The sequence below is a fragment of the Phaethon lepturus genome, unplaced genomic scaffold, assembly GCF_000687285.1.
Source record: "Phaethon lepturus isolate BGI_N335 unplaced genomic scaffold, ASM68728v1 scaffold46507, whole genome shotgun sequence".
Taxonomy (NCBI): domain Eukaryota; kingdom Metazoa; phylum Chordata; class Aves; order Phaethontiformes; family Phaethontidae; genus Phaethon; species Phaethon lepturus.
In genome coordinates this window covers 1-20,605 of record NW_010550652.1, presented here as the reverse complement: position 1 = coordinate 20,605, position 20,605 = coordinate 1, and the positions used below count along the sequence as shown (strand labels likewise).

Here is a 20,605-nt window from a genome sequence, read left to right as displayed (position 1 = left end):
CCGCCCAGCCCCCTTTATCGCCAAGCCATTCGTGACGCAGCGTAGAAAGGATGATGCTCCTTTCATTTGTAAGTGGGCTGCAAAGTCCTTCGGTTTGGCTTCTCACCAAGGGTTTCTGAATCGCAGCGGCTGTTGCGATCAGTCTGGTATCTCCTCTCTTCTGTGTACGGTGGGCTGAGATGGAGATTGGCCTGTAGAGATACGCCATGGGCTATGAAGGGAAAAAGAAGTGGTACCCAGTGCATCCTCCATTCTGTGACAGTTCTGGCAGGTTTGGGCTATACATTTATTTTTTATACTCTCCCTCGGTGGGTGTATCCTATCTTGCCTTGGTCCGACTAGATCAGTTACACGTGTAGCCTGTGCAAAAACAGATTGCAGGGCTGTTACCTGTCACATACAAGATCTGCGGTCGGACATATCAAAACACCTACGCTGTGCACTGAAGGGACTTAAAAATATATCACCCTTCTTGGATTCAGACTGGAATCAAAATAAAAACTGCTAGATTAGAGTGTTTCTAGTTTCAGTAATCGGTATTTGGGAATTCATGCTTACAGATCCATGACTCGCTCTCTTGCTTGAGCTAAAGGAATTACAGAAATACTGAGATGTATTTTCTAAGATGTCCCGATTCAAAAGAAATCTGTGGAAGACAGTAATGGGAACAAAATTAGATACTGCTGTCTTACAGAGATCTAGAAAAAACACACTGAAGTCCAAAACCATCTCCAGCAATAGTTCTTGATTCATTTACTTTATGTTTATAATGGTTCTCAGACAGTCTGAATTCTAGTGAGTGCCTGCATGCTCTGTGAAAAATGCTGGAAAGTAAAGGAGGATGGAGGCCATCTGAGACAAAAGTCAGAACTTTACACCAGGACGATTTTTAGTGAACTTTACAGCACATAGATAGAAATACCTTTTTTAAAAAACCTTTAAGATTGATTAACTTCAGAAATAACAGAAACATTTTCTTTTGTCTTCAGAGAATGTCAGATCAAGAGCAGTTCTGAGCCAGAATTAAACAGATTCTCAGAGTGGGGTTATTTAATGCAAAAGGACAGCCTCTTCAACTAGGCATGCTTGGGGAAAAACTTCAAAAAGTAATACAAAGCAAGATTTGAAACCATTTTTGGAAAATAAAAGAATACTCAAACCAAAGGCTCCAAAAGAAAATAGGCGAAGCACAGACTTTTTGGCTCACTGGCATGTGTGGAGATGTCACGATAGGTGACCATAACACGGTGTGTATTATCACACATGCCACCCACCTTCACTCTGCACAAAGGCCTGCAGACTTTGCGTTCTTGCACGTCTCGTCGTGCGTCACGGTTACTGTGATAGCCAAGTCTTTGCCTAGCAGCGTGTTTGCCCATGTAACTGCTGGATCTGCATTTACAACTATGACACTTACTTGTGCGCAGGACTTATACCATTGTCCTTTTTTTGCTGTTGAATTTCTGGCTATGCCTATATAGACGATACTTCTCATCAAATTGTCATGGCTTGGAGAGAGAGCCAAGGTACTTAAGAATCTGGCTGTTCCTCTACTGCTTTCATGAGGTATTTTTAAAACCTCTTTTGAGCTTAGCATTTTCATTCTCAAGCTCTGAATAAATGCGTATTTTCAAAATTTTTTATAAGAAGAAATAATACTGCACTGTCAGGGAGAAGGGCAAGATGACCTAACCCATCATTTTCTTCTCCAACTTCTATGATTCTATGATTCATAAAGCAATTTATGTTTTTATGAGCTAAGTCCATGGGGAAAATCATTAGCAGTAACCAGATCAAGAGTAGTGCTCCTGATGAAAATACTTTTGGTTAGGAAACTTGGTAGAAATAGTATGACTATTAAATTAAATATTTCCCTTAAGCCATTTGACCTACTGTGTATGTCTGCTGAAAAATTAGGTTTTTCTTCTTTTGACTGCTTCTTTCTGTTTTTCTCATTGAATTGTTTTAACCTATATCGCTCTGAAAAATTCACTAATGGACCAGGTGCCTGAAAATGGTGCAAAATGAAAAGGCTATAGGGATTTAGCCTCAATGGGCCTGAGATGTCCAAGGTTAAGCTGGGCATTAAATGTGATTATCCTGTATCAGATATGTGGTTTTCCCAAATACTTTTTTATATTTTATAATATATATTTTCTAATACTTATATCAAAGGGCAGGATGCTGAGGAGCGGAGGGAGAGAGACTAATATTGCTGAGCAGGATTTGAGAAAGCTCTTAAACGCTGCTGGCCCAGGAAGCACCTTTTTAGGAATGGAAATTTCCTTTTGCGTCCTGGCAAAGCTAGCCAGGGCACATGGCAGGTACACCTTTGGTAAACCACAGTTAAGGGCACCCTCAGACCCCGATCTGGAGTGATCCCGTCTCACTTGTAAGGTTCAAGGAAAGCCCATGGCCTGTCGTTGTTCTGAAGGAAATCTTCAAACATCCCTTTTCCCAGTCCAAGGTCTTTTTTAGGGAACCCCCAAGGGCTACTGGTGATATCCTTTTCCCTGCCCCATCCAACCTTTGCCCACAAACCTTAGACTTCCAGAGCAGCTTCTGGGAGGAGAGTCGGCAGAGCCCGTGAGGAGCCGACGTCACCCGTCCCGTGGCAGATGTGAGGAAGACTCTGCACACGTCAGACTGGGGAGCGATGATGCCTCTGAGGGTTTCACATCACTCCCATCTTCAGCCTTTCATGCAAGGAAAGCCAAACAGTTCTCCAAAAAATCTCTTCATCTCAGTGAGCTGAAATAATACTAAATGCCTTCGTTTCTCGCTTGCTTTCTGCTGCAAGTGCCTCCATCTGTTGGAAACTGAGACTAACACGTATCAACAAACAGTTTAGAAAGCATGAAAAAATGAATCATCCTGTTGTTGGAATAGACCCACCGTATAGATTTCAGTGATGGCTTACCAGATACTTCCATTCACCTGGAAATTACGGTGCCTAAAACTTACTTAGCAGAAAACGCGTAAGGGGAAAATGTGGTGTTTTCAAGTTGATAGTCCATATAACAGAAATGCAGCCGGGACTCTCTCTTCCTTTGCTAGCACTTGCTGTGTGCTCTACAGCACACCACCCTCTCAGTATCACAACCCAACTTTGCTAATCACTTTTAAAAAAATCTTGGCTAAGGTACTTGCCCCGAAGGTCTTCCAGTGTAAATCGACCGTGTACAGACGAAAGAAAGGGATGGGCTGCAAAGGAAGCCGACGGATGCGCGCTGCCGGGTCTGTGCCTGTGTATTTGTGGCCCCGCGTCCTACTGTCTGGGTGACACTGCTGTGGGCGGACTGGTGTTTCAATCATGGGTGCACTCTGGGGACGCTTGTAGTTGGCTTGCGCAACGGTTATGTGCAAGCGTGCGGCGGCTGGGGGAAGTTACCAAACACCGCTAGCTCAAATGCGCACGACGTGGCTTGACCGTTGCCATCTCTCAATGGGTGTGGGTGGGCAGGGGATCGCTGTTGGTTTCCTTTCTCTGTGTGTGTGTGTGTCTCATTGAAGGATGGACAAAGTAGAGCAATTGAATCCGTTTAAATAATATAAAGCAGTATATTATTGCAAGGACATGCTTGCAGGGAGAAGGAGCTGTTTCTGAAGAGGCAGAACAGTCCCAGCAGCCCCCCAGCAGCCCGGCCAGCTCCATGGTCCCCCAGAGCAGCAAGGGAAAAACAGCCTAAAATGTACGTCCTGCGGTTGGGCACACCTCCCCGTGCTGGGAAAGCCGTGCATGCCACCAGCCCATTTTTCATAACGAAAGCACACAAAGAGCGGAAGAGCAGAGAGCACTTTGTCCCTTTGTGACTTGTGTTTTCTGAAGAAAAGTGAAGAGTGAGGGGGGAATCAGCCCGTTTCCGTTACGCACGTACTTTCACACAACCGCCCTGCGTTACTCCGGCGATACAGCGTCGGGCCTTCTGGCTTAGCGCGGGACCCCGTAGCGCTGCATGGAGCACCGCAGAGCACGGGGCCTCCTGACTCGGGACGTTAAAAGTCTGGCTGCAGAACAGGACCAGAGCTCGCGTGCCCGGATGCAGCCAGCTCTGCAGAGCATCCGCGGGCGCCTCGGGTCCCCGGTGTCCCGGGAAACCCCCCCCGTGCAGGCAAGGTGCAGGCAAGACCTGCCTCATATGGACTTTAACTGGCTAGCAGCTACCCGCAGCACCTGAAAACAGTGCTGCTTGGTCTCCGTCAGATGTGCAAAGGGTTACAAAATTTATATGAATGCTCGGCACTCCCTGGTATAACCACGATGGGGGGATCTTTTTCTGTCCTACTCAATAGGTAGGACCTGCATAGGTTTTTAATACCAGCATCCTTGAGGTTTCATGATGCTTCTTTTCTATATGGAGAAGGTGGAACAGGATTATTTTCCCTAGCATTTATCAGTCTCGCTACTGAGTCAGTTAAGCGAGTTGATGTTCCCTGATGAAGCAGGGAATCGGTCATTGTAGTTCAATCAAATTGTCAAATATATGCAATATGAAATCTTGTGTCAAGACTGCTTTTCTGGGAGTGCGGTAGCTCATATATATTTGCTTGCCGAGTTATTTGGCTGTTTTTGTAAAGACACACAGAAGTATTGACAGTACAAGCTCCTTCCTCACATAAAGCAGGTAAACAGGAAACCAGAGTTGCTGTGGTGTGGGCTAGGAATGGCGGTAAGACTGGCCAGGTCCTGCAGAAATTATTTCAAGTCCTTTTTTTAGTCACTTAATCCCACACAAATCTTCCCCTTCCTCCCCCCAAATTAGTGTGATTTTAAATTGAGAACAGGTAGGTAGTTATTTTTCATTTCTTCCACTTTTTTCATCTTTGTCAACTTTTTTTTTTTTCACTTCATTATTATATTGTCTAGTGGCTGAACAACTACAAAGACCGTGGTGAATATTTTTGTTTACCTATATTTGCATGGTGGGATTTTCAAGGGTTATAGAGCCTCGGTCTAGCTCTGCTGAAATCAGTGGGCAAATACTCTGTAACTGTGATAAAAGCAGAATTAGGTGAATGTATATTACTTCTGAAAACGCTTCCTAAGCAGGCACTAGGTCAGACTTTCTCCTGTCAACTGCACTTACCTACAAAGGTTTTGTAGCTGTTGAGATCAGTGAACAAGTCTTTTGCGGGGGGGGGGGCATTTTCCATAGAAATATGAAAAAAGGCCGTAGAGATGCCACCTGTGTTTCGTGTGTGTGTGTGTATGTAAAGAAAAACATTAATATGCGGCACCCTGGCAAGTAGGTTGGCCGTGGGGGATGTGAGTATATGCTGTTCCCCACTGAAGACCTAGGTCTCTAGGGTCAAGTGTCTTTCCTGTGAAGTTAGTTGGTGGTGCTCTCAATCAAAGATTTCTGAGTCTGGTCCTTCGTCCATCATGTTTCTTCAGCAAGGACAGACTTTTGAGTGGCAGTCACGAAACACGAGTGAAGGAAAGGTTTGTAGCGGCTGCTGGGGCTTTGCGTGAGCTGGGGAAGGATGGGCTTGTAGCTCAAACCCCACGTTGCACCTGCCTACTGTGGTTTTAAGGGTGTCATATAGCCCATACCCTTCCTAGAGGGAGGTTAGCTAACAAAGCTGGCTGTTGGAGCACCAGTCAGCAATCCTGCCGTCCCCTCCAGGGCTCACCACTGAGCACCTACCGCGCTGCTGGCAGGCGACAAAGTCCTCTGCAGGGGTGGGCTGGAGAGCAGCAGGACCTGACTGCACACAACCTCGGCAACCCGCTCCCTTCACCCCGCTCTCCGCAGGAGGTGGGAGAGAGGGGCTTTCTCTTCCTCAGTCTCCGAAGGGAGCTGGGAGGAGAGGGAGGGTAACTTTCACCCTGTCTGGAGTGGTCGGACACTCCCATTCGCCAAACAAGCCTTTGGCAGTGCAGGATCTTTTCTGAAGCCTCTGTTTTTGAGGAGTCGCCTGACTTACCGGTTTATCAAAACAACACGTTTCTGAGAGAAAGGCTGGGTGAAGCTTTGTGGCACTTCCAGTGAACAGACCGATTTTCTTCTTGGAATATAACTGGAAGGGGTGAAAATCCATCTGCGCTGCAGTCCCTCCCAGCTTCGCCTGCCCTGGATTATCAGAAGGTGCAGCAGTTTCCTCCTTGCAGGCCCATACGAAAACACTGCAGGCTTTTGCTTCATCCTCTGTCACCCCTTGTGAAGAATGCAGAAGGGACTTCTGCTCCGCATCTCCATTTGCGCCCTCGCTCTTTGCTCGTCCGCTGCAATTTGGAATTGTCATGAGTAAATGCATTTTCTGTTAGTGTTAATGATAAACCTTGGTCAGGCTGTCCCTGTGTCAGTGCCGCACGGGTCCGTGCAAAGCGTGAGGGAGAGCAATGCCTGGGAGAGGCCATCTCGACTCTTCTTCTCAATCGTAAGAGAAACAGTTGTCTGTTGTATGAGGGCACGTTGCGCTTGTCAGCGCCTGAAACGCATCCTAAAGAGAGGGAAGGATGGAAACACCTTCCTCGCTTTCTTTAATTGTGGAACAGATACCGAACAGCCTGTAAAAATGGCAGGAGACACAAGAAAGAATTTAAGCAGCCACAAATGAAAAGTTGATATATTTCCTTTTTTTTTTTTCATAGCACCCAACCTTTATTCTTCTCTTGCAGAGCGTTGTAGTTTGAGTCCATTAAGCACAACGTGCACCAGGCTGTCTTCTCAAGGCTGACCAGTCCAGAAGAGCCAGGCTGTGTCATAACCTTAGCACATAAAGCTGCAGAGAAATTTAGGCGACAGTGTTGATTTAATTATTAAGGATTCTGTTTGTCTGAGTCTGTCTGCCTCTCCTACCTACACCCTGCATTATGGGCTGTTCTTCATTACCTGCTCTACCTATCTTCGCAATCTAGCCGCAAACAGTTTTGGTTGACCACACCACTTCCCTCTTGAAAGTTAATACTGCTTGACTCATTCTGTGCTGCTAACACCAAGCCAAAGAAAACAAGCCAAAGAATAACCTGCTTGTATGCAGTTTGGAAACTTCTCAGAGGCCCTGCTTTCAAAATGCTATACAGTAGCTTACTATATCTCTCTGCAGCTGCAAAGAAAATGAGGAAAGCAAAAAATGGTACAAGAACCTAAAATAAAAGCTAGGCAGAACCACATGAAATTTATGAGCTTTCAGTGAACTGCAGTCCTGTGTTGGCACAATGGAGCATTAGTATGGAGGAGGGGCTGCTTAGTAACCTACAGATTAAAATATGCAAACTCATTTCTTTGGAAAAAACAGGTATTTTCAACTATTGTGCAGAAACACCAGTCACCGGACTCGGTAAAAGCAAAGGTCTTTAGTTCAAGGGAAGTGCATGTCTGGCTAGGTACCTTTTTTTGACAGGAGCAAAGTTTTTTACAAGTTGTCCAAGTCTAAATGGTCAGTATCCATAGGGGGTAAATTTACTTTTGTGTTGCCAGATTCCCCTGGTGCACATAAACAGTGAGCCACAGGACTTGACCTTTAAGTTGCAGGTCCCTTGTTCAACTCTGTCTGAAGCTGAATGATGAAGACTGCTCACTGTCTAGAGATATTTCGGTGGGCTGGCGAAATGAGCTTCTGTCTAAGCTATTTCTCTGACCTCCAGTACCATGATGTTTGTGCAACCCACTCCCATTCATCTGTCCTCTCAGAGGCACAGCAAGGTGGCAAATGCCACCATCCCTCGCTTTTCCCACTCAGGCTGAGGGAGGGGGTCCAGATTCATCCCACCTAGGCTTACGCATTTGATTGAGGCGTCTGAATTAGAGGCCTGGTCCCCTGTATTCAGCAGGGAGAGAACCTTCTCCCAAGGGCTGCTCAAACAGCAGCTCAGTCCTTGCTGCCTGAGCCTTATGTTTCTGCAGCTTTTCTTTGGGCAGAGGTGTCTTTTTGTGCCTGTATTTTTCTTGGTTGCTTGCTGAGCTGTTGGTTGGCTGGTTGTGCCTCATTCTGTACCTACTCTCTCATACATATCTTCAGCTATGATGTCTCAGCCCATGGCTGGAGGGTATTCTTCTGGTGGTTTGTATGTGTGGGAAGATGCAAACTCTAAAGAAACAAGAGGCTTTTGGCAATGCGATGCTTAAGTTGGGGAGTCATTCAAACCTTGTCAAGGAGTTGGGATTTTTAAAGCATGTACATTGACATGGGGGAAAGGGAAAAGAAAGGGTATAATTTTGCAGACTAATTTAACTTGCATGAACAACTTCTTCCCTCCAAACTCTTAACGCTTGGTTCCCTTACTTTTACTTTGCTGTGATGACCTAATTCCCGGGGTGAACCCACAGAATAATTGCACTTCCACGACAGAAATAGAGGAATATATGTCAGGTTCATCAGAAGTTTTGGTGCATCCATGGCAAGAAAAATAATGGTGTTATAAGTGGAAATACGTTTGTGCATTGCTATTTGTTAGTACAGCACAGGCCTCATCAGCAGAACTGGGGGGAGAGGAAGCATATTTCCTGCCTTGCAAAAAATGTTAAAACAGCTTTTTCTGGCTGTGGTACCTCAGGGTAGACGTGAGGCTTTTCATATGTTTGTCAGGAGGCAGGGAGAGAGCTGGAGGGACCCAGCCCGGAGGAGCCCGCGTCTCGCAGTCAGCGTGCGGCTGGAGCAAGGGAGACCGGGCAGCTTCCGCTCATCCCTTTTCCTGGGGACGTTCCCTGCTGGAGCTCTCCCGACGCAGCCGGATAGCGAACCAGTGACGAAAGGGCGCTCAGCCTGCCATTAGGGCACTCACCTGGAAAACAGGAACCCGAAATTTGTTTTCTAGCATAGGCCATGCAAAAAGGGCTTGATCCGGACTCTCCTGCCCGCTCTTGTTTGTTCCGGGGCAGGACTCCCTCTCATCACAAATTTTGCTCTACCTACAGACTCTGTTTGTGTGGGGTTTTTTTAAAAAGCACTGATTTAAAAAAGAAGAGGTAAGAAACAAGTATTGTTTAACCACTGTTAAACCACACAGAAAAAAAATGCACCAGCTGCTCAGGGGGCATGTCATTACAGTAGGGCAACTAACCCCCCAACAGAGGTGCAAGAAGCTACCTGGGGTTTCCCCCAGGCAAAGTGGGGAGTTACCGGAGAGCAGGGAACCTGCTGTGTAAATCTTCGTTCACCTTGTCGGTATCACTGGACGTTTGTTCAACACGTAGTCAAACTGGATCACCCGGCGGAAAAATTAAATGTTCACCGAAGGATCGTACCTGAAATGTCTCATATGTCCGCAGTTACTCAGAGTAGCAAGCAGATTTTTCCACAGAGACATAGAAAAGGTGAGGTTTTCCAGGGAGCTGATAGGAGAAGCGCATCTGGAAGGGCTGCCCGGTGTCAATCTGTCCGCGCTTGGCGTTGCTCGGCATTCTGCTCCTGAAGGGCGGCTGGATGTCAGCCTGGTCATAGAGTCGCATAATACCCAGTCTCATTCACGCGCTTCCCAGCGCCTCGTGCCTACGGTCAGGTTGGGTCTGATGACCAACACTGATTCTGCTGGTAATTACAGACACGGCACGAAAACGTTTAACATAATATCCTGTCTACCGTGATGCTCCTTCTGTCTGGAAAGAAGACTTGCGTTGTACAGTGCTTAAGAAAAACAACAAAAAAAATATAATTGCTGATGAGTCTGCTCGAAGCTCTGACTACCATCATCATTATTTTTCCTCACCACAGCAATAATATTTTTTAACTGAGGAAAGAGAAAATATCCTACAGTGTGTCTAATTCCTTTTTTAGGAACTTTTTACATTATATTTTTAACACTGTACAAGAGGTTGGTGAGCTCTCACGCTGTCCTGTACTGATCCTTCTCATGCCTGAGTGTGGTATAGGTCTTTTCCAAGTGATGGAAGCTAGCGAGGAAACCATTCTGCAGACTGGTTTTATTTTCTAGCGTGTTTTCCTAGCGGCCCGTGGGCTGCCATGTAACAACGGTTAGTGCCTTACGCTAAGCAAGTGCATACATCTCTGCAGGGTCTGGTCAGGTCTGTTTGAAAACACAGCAAACGGTGTCCTACACCGTTTTACACTTTTACACTTACACTACTTCTCTTTCTGTGCAAGTAGGAGATCGGGGAAAAAGAGTGTGCGAAGTATTTTATATCTGGGATATCTGGCACATCGAAAAGTTGCACCAGGGGAGGTTTAGATCGGATATTAGGAAAAATTGCTTTACTGAAAGAGTGGTCAAGCATTGGAACAGGCTGCCGAGGGGGTGGTGGAGTCACCATCACTGGAAGTGTTCAAAATGTGTGGACGTGGGATGTGGCACTTCGGGACATGGTTTAGTGGGCATGGTAGTGTTGAGTTGATGGTTGGACTTGATGATCTTAAAGGTCTTTTGCAACCTTGATGATTCTGTGATTCTGTGAAAAATGTTACTGGTTTATGCACTTAAGGCACTATTTCTATTGTTAGCAAAAAAAAAAAGCTTTTTTGCAAGCCGGGTAGCTGATTTTCAAGAATTTGCATTTCCCAGCTTAGAAGCACTATACTTTAATTCAATTTTGTTTACAAGAATATATCATTTTTTGCACTAAAGACAGTGTTCTCACTTCCTAAAATAATGTGAAAGAGTATCTTTTCTTCTTATCCTTCACTATGTATGAAATAACAGGATTTATCTTAGCTAAACAAAACAATGTTTACCACTTTATTAACTGGACACAACGAAACATGGCTTATTTTTTACCTCACTAGATCTGGGGTCAAACCAAAGCCCTGAACACAAACAGCCCTGAAAGAAAGGAGATGCTTGGATCAAGGTCCAACATGGTTCCAAAGCAGCCAGCTTTCAGCAAACCAAAGCATCAGGTCTCATCAGTCACTCCCTACTTCAGCGAAGTCTGGCCAGATGCTGTATTTTCCTGCGTATAATCCACTTTTTGGGTGTGAAAAGTTTCCACTTCCACTTGGGAAAGGGGGGAGGGGGAGCAGAGGAGAGAGGTGGAGGTATTCTGCTCCCCATGGGGAGAAAGGGTTCCCCTTAATTAAACTCCCCTTACACCATCTCCACGCAAGTACAACCTGCTGATTTGGGGCAGAACACTCACGGGTAGTACACACAACAACCCGTGGCGTGCCTCTGGCCGGGATGCTCAGCAGCCGTGAGCCAGTGCATCTCTGCCAGACACCTGGGCCCCCAAGCCCAAACCTTTTGCGGGCGTTAGTACCTCCCGGTGCACCAGCTCCGAATAGTCAGGTTGACAAGTGAATTAGAGCAAGCGACAGAGGAGGGTACTTTTCCTGTGACTTGATTAAAGGAGAAAAATAATGCCCATTAATCCATTCCAGCAGCGTTTACTTGTAAAGTGGTCCTGGGAACCCACAGGAGTTTCAGTAGGTTCAGCTGGCAAAATGGGAGTACCAATGGCCTCATGCCTTTCCTTAGCCTCTGTTTTACCTGCTTCTCTCCTCCTGGCCCTGAAAGGCATCTAGTGACGCTTTTAAAAACTAGGTTAAAAGGAAAGTAATGGGACACCTGGTATGTCAAGGCAGCCTGCTCTTGTCTCTGTGGTGTGAAACCCGGACCGAGAAACCGTTCCCAACGAGCTCTCGACGTGCACAGGAACGGGGGCTGCCCAGGCACTTTGCTCTTGCTACACATCCAGAGCCCCAACCAGATGGCCATGGCCAAGCTGAGTGCTCCTCGGTCTCTTAAAGTCTATAAAACTGCGTTTTCCTCCCATTAAGAAGGAAAGCACTTTCATCTTGCGTTGCTGTAAAAGCATCGAAAAAGCTAATGTTTTCTCTGCCCTTTTTGCTTAATATTCTGCATAAAAAACTCTGCTTGGCCTCACTGAAACAGTACTTGAAAGGGATAAGTCCAAAAAATGTCCAAAAGCCCCCAAACCCTGTGGTTTAGCCAAACAGGCTAGATGTCCTATTTATTCCCGTGTCTCAAACACTGACCCTGCAACCCAAGGGAAAAAGATGATGCCCTTTTCTTTCCTCTGCTAGTACCTGCAAATTGAGGCTTGACAAAAGGGGAAGGAAGGAGGACAGTGGTGCTGTCTCATGGCCAGCCATATCTCTCTGTGACCTCTGGGCCAAGGTCATCTTCATTCAACAACTGGATGTTTGATTGACTTCCATAAAGTCCCATCTGATTTCCAAAAGTTTCACGGCAGATCCTCGTGGCCAAACTGCCTGCTCAGCAGAGCTGCACCGGTTTCCAAGCGCTTTCCTGCTGCTCTTTTTCATCCCACAGCACGCTGCTCTCCCGCGAAGGGGAAGCCCGGGCTTGTGGTCACTGCGCTGAGCGGGGAGGCGAGCGTCTGCCACAGGGTCACTGCCTGACCATGGGCAAGTCACCTCACTCCTCTGTCATGCAGTTTTCCACCTATAAAAGGGGAATAATAATAGTCCTGGGCTTTACAGGGGTGAACTGAGGATAACTCACCTGCTCTTTAAGCAAGATGTTTAGAAGGTAACTTCAAAGTAAAGCTAATAAACACGAAAATACAAGTCACTCTAGAAAAGCTCTGCCTGTGCATTTATAGTGGCTTGGGAAAAGCATTTATATTTGTTACATTTTTCTGACACAGTTCTTTATTTTCCTGCTGTAGACCTTCATGCAAAACAGGTTCTGTGCTGCTACCTGCAGCAGTCAGCAAGGGAGAAAAGGTGAAATTGCTCTTCTGATTGAGCAGGGCCGGGGAAAGAGCCACTTTCGGAGCTACATCTTGAGGTGACATCTGCCTGACATTGTTTCTAGGTAGTTCCCACCAAAAATTACAACATATGGATGAAAACAACAGCAGCGTTCCCCTCAGAAGGAACCCGCTGGTGATGGTCTTTCCTCTCTGAATGCATTGGCATGAGTGGGACTTCCACAGGCCCAAGGGCTGAGGCAGATCTCAGCTTCAGCAAGATGCTCTGGGGCAGCACAGGGCCAGGGGAGGGCATCCAGGACTTTTCCTCGGTGGATTTTGCATGGTGGAGCTATGCAGAGATGCTCCCGTCAGCTCGGAGGGAGCTGGCCTGGGAACAGGGTGCCCCGTGGTGACCTCGGGAGGATGCTGTGCTTGGGTTAATTTGCCCTGCTTGCTGCCTGCGAGCTGCGCTGTTCAGAGCAAGCTCAGGTTTGTCTGCCTTGCCTGGCGTTGTGCCAGCTTGACACAAATTTAGTGCCTGTGCTAGATTCAAAGGGGAAAGTAAATTCTTGCCTCACCGGCCTTAACGCAGCCCTTGTCCCGTTGGCTTCAGAAGAACCGGTGCGAGCCTGCTAGCACACCCGCTTGCGCTGCCGGGCTGCTCGGTTTTGTGCCAGGCAGGCAAAACTCCGGATGCCGGGAGGGCAGCAGGGAGCTGGGAGGAAAAAGTAGGGTAGCAGGAGGTCAGACTTGGCATTGGTGCGCTCACTTAAAAGCAGAAGATGTCTGAGCGGAATTTGAAATTAGGAATAAATTACATCGGGGGGATGGATTTGGAAGGACCTGGCTCTTGGCTCTGCAAGCCTTGGGTTTAGCCTGCTGAAGCTTAAAATAATCCAAATGTATGAGGTATTTTACACATCTTGTATGACTCCGCATGTTTGCGTTCAAGTCCAGTGTTAGAAGCCCAAGTCTTGAAGCACCGTCCAGCTTTGCACTGCTGACAAATGAAGCCTTTGCTCTTGACCAAACAGAATGTCAGATAAAAGTCTTTTTCATCTTTCTTCTCTTCTCCCCTCCTTTTTTTTTTTTTTTTGAAGCCTTAATAGGGCTGTTTAATGATGAAACCGCTACTATATAATATGTCTTTTTATATTTTAATTCCCTCCCCCTCCCCTTGGGATAATTTACAGCACAGTGTGGAATCTGAGACAGTTCAAGCTGTGCCAAAGGGCCTGGCAACAGGAAGAAATGCCGAGCCACTGAGATTTGGAACCATAATACAAGTTATAAAATTTAATTTTAGAAATGCAGCTACTGGGAACTGCTTTTAAACGCACATTTTCCTTTTAGTGTATAAAATGGTCCCGTGTCTTGATTGAGCTGTTAGGGTGGCTTGAAAGAGTGCTCTGTAGAGCCAGGGGCACACAGAGCTCTTCAGAGATCTTTTGCTGCTTATTCACAGATACTCAAAATCGGAAGCTGGATGTTTATGAATGTTTATGTATTAAATACAACAGGGATGTGTGGGATAGGGCACGGTGGACTATTTTTGGGAGTTTTGTGCCAGTCCGTTTCACCACTGCAGTCACGAGTTGAGAGGACTCACCACAGGAACAGCACTGGCCACCTCCTTGCGGGGAGGATGGAGAGGCAAAGCAAGCTGCAGAAAGGCAACTCTTCACAACAAGAATATAAAAATTGGGAGCAGATAGAGAGCAAACTATGGTGTTCAGCAGAAACCAAGGATAATGCCACCTTCTTTAAGAGAACAAGTAGAAAAATAAGTGTTTGACCTCTGAGCTAGAGATCTGACATGCATTCCCATCAGGGTAAGAGTGCCCTATAGGAAGAAAGGGGAAGCGATAAGCCACAAGAATTCATGAGGCAGCTGATTTCTTGAGACAAATGTAAAGTGCAAAAATGGGATTGAGTTTGGGGGAAAAGGAGGGACAGTGACATTCACTACTCCACAAGAAGGTCCCCAAGCAGAAGGTACGAAAACGCCATTTTTGGAACTGGGGAATCCTACTCCATTGACTGAAAATGGGTGGGTTGAGGATATTTCCTCATGGACTCACTGCAGTCAGTATCTTGCCCTTCATTTGGAGAGAGCATCTTCAAAAGGAAAACTTGTGTGCCAGAGAGAATCTGCTTTAGGGCTTTCTGCTGAAGGGCTGTTTTCCGTGATCTTTAAGAAGAAAAAGCCCTATTTGGGGACGGGGGAAAATTACAAAGGAAAGGTTTGATTCCACTTGGTTGAGAACGTTGCTGAACCATCCCATTTCAGACATTCCACCAAACAGAAGTCCGCTAAGGAGGTTTCCATTTCAGCCCCAAAGCGTAGTGTCAGTAGCCTTCCTGGATAAGATACCCGCTGGAAACCAACGGACACAAAAGTGGTTTGCAAAGTCAACAGCGACAGGTTAACTGTTAAGAAGGTGAAAAGAAGATTTAAAATTTGTGGGTTCTGTCCTGCCTGCAGAGGAGCAAGTGCTCCAGCAGGCGAAACGTCCCTCTTGTATGCTGTGCGCAGTCTTTGTGGTTGCAGGTTGGCACACAAAGGATCCAGAGCAGAGAGCAGCCACAGGCAACAGTTAGAAATGCATTACCTTAGTCCTTGCGTACCGCTCATTGCTGCTACCTGAGTCTTATCTTGAAACCAGTCCTGCCCGTGATGAAATATGTCTCTGCATCAGAGGAATCTGGATGTGCCTCGATGCTGCACTGGAGCTGGGTCTCTCCGGCGCTTTCCCTGTCCCCTCCCAGCCCCGTGGGGCCGCAGCACTGGAGCTTCATGGGGAACGTGCTCCAAGGGCTGCCCTGGGGAGTGCTGGCCAAGTCCGCTGTGCACTGGCTGATGCTGTACTGTCAGCATCTGCTCTCTTATAGTCGGATGTCTGGTTGGACCTCATTTTTTTTGAAGCTTCTGATGCCACTAAGAGAGACTTCATTGCTCCAGTTGCAATTCTGCCAACTTCTGGTGTTTCTTTCCTACTTCTGTCTGCAAATCCATTGCTAAAGGGTCCAAAAATGGGATTTGTTTGGGTTTGTTATTTTATAGCTCCGTAGTATTTGTCTAATTATGGTACCTTATGACAATCTGGGATTGAATTTTTCATGAGTTACTCCAGTGCAGGTTTAGCACGGGGGCTACTAGAAGTTCCTCCCTTTATTCACCCTTGCAGACCTCCTCATTTTAATGCCTCCTCTCCCAGTGCGAGGTGTAAGAAGGCACTGCAATTTTCAGTGGATCTGGTTCTTCAGACCAGGCCACGTCTCGGGCTGCCCCACAATACGGCTACAATGCATGACTTGCTGGTGTCTCCTGTTCTTGCAAGGGAGGTGGTTTCAGTTTGATTTCAGACAGCCGTTAGCTGGTTAGGTACTTTGCCAGTGGATGAGGGGTTAAAAAAAAAAATATTTAAAAAAGAAAATAAATCAACAGACCTCATGTATCAGTGAGATTTTCTGATCTTTTTCCCCCCCCTCCCACAATAGGACATCGTCAGAAAATAGATGAGCAGACAAAGCCCGGGAGCTTGTCCTTTTCAGAGCGCCTGAGTGAACTGGAGCAGTTGCGTCGTACGGCCATGAGGGTCAGCCCACACCACCCAGCCCCCACACCCAACCCACGAGCCTCCTTGAACCACACCACTGCTTTTAACCCTCAGCCTCAGAGTCAGATTCAGGGTAAGTACCTGAAATCCTCCCCCCGCTCGCCCACCTCCACCCCGCCAGCCCGTGGAGCGCGGGGGCTCGCAGGCGTTGCCCCTTCATCCCTCCATCTCTTCTGGACTCTCCTTGGCTGCCTTTAACGAGTGAGAGCCTTTAATCAGTGAAAGGAGGGGCTTCCTAACATATGTCTGGATTTCTAAAGACCTGACAGATTTTAATGGTCTGTACTGTCTTGTCTTCCTGGTGTCAGTACAGCTCATGGTGTTTGTTAACCTCACCCATGCTAGAACCATAATGTCCTGGAAGTCATTGTTTTCTTGCGAAGATGCATTATGCCAGGCCTTTTGCTATGTGTAGGAGTATTTCCTGATGGATATTTATCAATTGCATTGTGTGCTTGAATGAAAGAGAAATACCATCAACGCCTTGCTTTGACATTTCCCAGGAAGGCTGTAGCAAAGAAAGCTTTGTAAAGTGCTTTGTCCCCTGAAGACAACCTCTTAGTGCTAGGACGTTAATATGGGCAGGCTGGTTTGAGCGTATTTCTGTGGATGGTGGTTATCCAGTGGGTTTTATTTGAACTAAAACCTGCAAAACGGAGTCTGATTTCCTCCGAGGCTCAGGCTCAGACGATGCCAGTGAAACCAAGTCATCTAGCTTGACACCTTACCTGCCACTGCTAGAGCTGAGTCTGTCCCTGCTAAAACCAGCTCTGTCCCGGGGACCGTTTGGAACTCGGTGAGCACTGAAGCAGGTCACTAAACCGTCAGCTGATACGTGTTCTGCAAAACGCCTTTAAAAATGCAGATTCATAGTGAGATGCTTCTAAAGGGAGGGTGCGGGACAGTATTAGTCTTGGCGAGCACTGTTCCTAATGGAGTTTTCCTCTATTCTTCCAGCCAGAAAGGAATGGCCTTAGTCGAGGTTCTCTGCTGAGGTCTTGGGGAGAAACAGTTACCGCAAATTGGAATAAGTTCTTTTTTCAACATTTATTTTTAAAACTAGGGTACTCTTTGTTACATACAAAAAAGGTTATCGCTTACCTAAGGCAAACACTTGTTACATCCTTTTATTCCCATGGCCAGGGAGGTCTTTGACTTGGCGAAATCTGCTGCAAGTCTGCCGTTGTGAGCAGAAGCGGGCATTTTTGACAAGCATGGGAAATACATCAACACATTGCCACGGGCCGCACTGTAGAAGGAGGTGGGCAAAAAGGCAACTGGAAGGACCACACAGCTCCGTCCCTCCCCGCAGCCACGCCAGGCCAGCTCAGGCGAAGGGTCCAGTCCTGCACCTCTCCCGGCCCTGGCAGCCCCCTCACGCAGTTTCCTGACGCGCCGAGCGAACCACGTCGGGTTCCTCCTGCGCACAACTCCCTCCCTGTAGAAGAAAAGGCGCGTATTATTATGGCTACTCAGCGGCTACGTGGGTGGAGGTATCGGTTGCAGACTTGCATTCTTCAGCTTCTCGGGAACACTATACGCTTAGCAGGGTATCGGGTTTAACGGCAAACATCCCTCTTCCCCGGCTCCCCGTGAAAGTCTCTCGCTTGTACGGCTTCAGAGCGACGGGCTTTTCACGCTCGGCCGGGGATTCAGCTGCTCTCTCCAGAAATAGTTTTAGTACGTTGCTCTGCTTTGCTCTTTGCAAACAAGATTTTAGTGCGTTTCACCTGCGGACGTAGCTCGGAAGACGGCAGCGACTGAACTGCCGGCGTTTCCTCGCCGATACCCTCCTCTTCCTACCTTCACCTCTCAGGCTGCTTTCTCCCCATTCCCCTTCTGCCCTGCCTCCGAAACGTGCGTGTTATCCATTAAGCAACTTGTTGAGGCTTGCAGTCGCTATCAGTAAAATAAGCCCCAAACTGAAGCCTCCCTCATTCGGGACTGTCTCTGCTGCAGATGCCTTTTAATTTCTAGGGCTCATTTTTTCAGGGTCACGCTATCACAGCAGGGGAAAAGGGCTAGGGTGGGAAGCAGCTCCAGCACCACCGTTTTTTTCTGTGTTCAAAGGATGATTGGTTTTCAGGCTGATCTTCTGTGTGACCTCTAGGGAGGCGGGATACTTTTTTTTAATTTTATTTTTAACAAACAGCCCTACTTCTCAGAACGCAGATCCCCCAAAACGAAATGCTTCTAACCTTCTCTATAGCACTGCTATACCTAGCTGCACATCTTTGCGTCCTGAAACACTTCTACTGAAACTCTTACTGAAGAGAGCACAGAGTGCTTTTTATATAGACATAAAATAAGGCATAAAAATCCCATACATTGCTAACTTCCAAGTAGTAGCATTAAACTTTGCTTTAACTCACACCAGTATGAATCACAGGCTACTCCTCTATTCATCCAAGTCCAATTATCTTTTTTTAAAAAACAAAACTAACTCAAAATAGACATCTCAGACTAGTTCTTGGATTTAAAGGGGCAGGTTGCCATGCCACTAAACCACTGTTTATTTGTTGAGGTTTTCATCTATAAAAGGATTGAGGTTAATTTTAACTTCCTACTTTACCAAATCTTGAATTTGCGCATAAAGCTGCTTGTGTCATGGATACAAGTCCAAGCAAGCTAAGAGACCATAAATTGCTATAATCGAGTTTTATGCTTCTTTCATATCACAAGGAGGGAGAAAGTACACCTGTTCATTTAAAAGATCTAACCATAGCCAATTCGCAGACCAAAAGGGATCAGAAGGGGAGAAAAAGCTTCCACCACATCACACATGGTTTAAGTTGAAAGATTACTTTGTGCCAGTACCAAGCGTGTAATGTGAAAGGATTTGACCTACACGCAGAGAGTAAGGAAATTCAGTTAAAGCTCCAAACCCGGCCAACGCTTCAACCTTAACTCACCTCTTCCTTTGTACAGAGGGGAAAAGAAAGTGGAGACAAGTCAGCTGTGTTGGGGTGTTGTTTAAAAAGTTTAAGTAAGACTCTTGATGAGCATTTAAACTTAGACATAAAATAACTATAAATATCTCTATATCATGGTTGAGGTTCTTCTAACGCCAGCCTGAACCAAATACTAAATACATAATTACTGATTTTACAGTGGTTAATGTTAACCAGAGGAGGTAGAACTCTAATTCAAGAGTTTTACATAAATATGAATTTATATGGTTCCTTTACACTATCGTTTTTTTCAGGTCCAGCAGAAATATTTTAAATGTGTAAGTCACCAGGCCAAGAAGGTATTCTTTTGGCGGCACTAATGTTGAATTAATAAATTGCATAATGGGGTTAGGAATATCATCCAAAAACATGCACAATTAAATAACTTCAATTTTTTTTTTCCAAATTAGACCAAACAATGTTTCCAACTGATGATTTATTAATTACCCATAAGTTAAATAAATAAATAAAATAAAGCTATTTTTTTTTGTCTCGGAAAATCAAATAATCACTGTAATCACTTTAAGCTACATGCTTCTGGTTCTTTTTATGCTTTTATAGCCTTAAAAATATCTGAGTTTGCTCACTTGTTTTTTTTCTTTCCTTTTTTTTTTTTTTTTTAATTTGTAACTTTATATGTTAAGTTTCAGCTGGGACTAGGCTTTTATGACCAAGTCAAAAATCCCTGGAAACAAGAGGCTGTAACAAAATTGCTGACAGATCTTTAAGCAAAGCAGCAGAATTAACACCGATAGGAAAGCAAGGGAGACCATTTAAAGATCAGCTCTTTGAATTAGTACGAAACATAACGACTGAGAGATTATTTTGTTACAGGCCAGCCTTTTGTCTTCCTCCAGGTGCAATACCCTTTGTTTAAGAGACATTTCAAGGTCCTTGCTATCGTAATCTTGTTCCACCAAAACCAGCCCAAGTTTATCAGGGTTCCCATGAACCGGTGAAACACAGGACTGGAGTCAAGGGCGGCATTTAAGCCCGGAGACTTAAGATGGCTTTGTTCCTACTACGGCTGTATCCTGCCCCGATTTTTAATATTTCCAGTTTTAAATCAGCTTAATCGGCCATAGGTTAGCAGTTAGAAACGTTCACAGGGCAGCGTTGCAGAGTAGGCTTCGATGGGGCTGTCGTTCTCCCGCCGCCTTTTGCTGCTGCAAAACGCCGTTTTCAGGGGCTTTTGAGAATCCGGATTGACATGCTCGCAGCTCCCTGCCAAAACAGATAAACAGGCTCTCAAGATTAGGGGCTCGCCAACTCTTTCTGTTGTGCAATACGCTAAACGCTGATATTTTTATGTTCTTTGGACACGTCTGCGTCTCCCCGTCTTTTCTCAACCTGGCGTGCTTGCAGAGCGAGTGCACGGCGCTTTAATGGCGTATCGTCCTGTTTCCACTTGATTAACCACCTGACCTCTCCATCCCAAAATACACTCCCCGGCACG

General features: G+C 46.1%; 1 protein-coding gene across 1 annotated transcript in view; it reads left to right on the top strand.

The window, feature by feature from the left end:
• The window catches only part of LOC104623510 (runt-related transcription factor 1-like), a gene marked incomplete at its 3' end in the record, with an annotated part of 30,144 nt that extends 13,873 nt beyond the window's left edge, over positions 1-16,271 (top strand). Inside the window, exon 3 of the mRNA XM_010290615.1 lies at positions 16,080-16,271. Within this exon, the coding sequence (XP_010288917.1) occupies positions 16,080-16,271 (192 nt within the window). The remainder of the gene's footprint in view (positions 1-16,079) is intronic.
• Between the last annotated feature and the right edge of the window lie 4,334 nt (positions 16,272-20,605).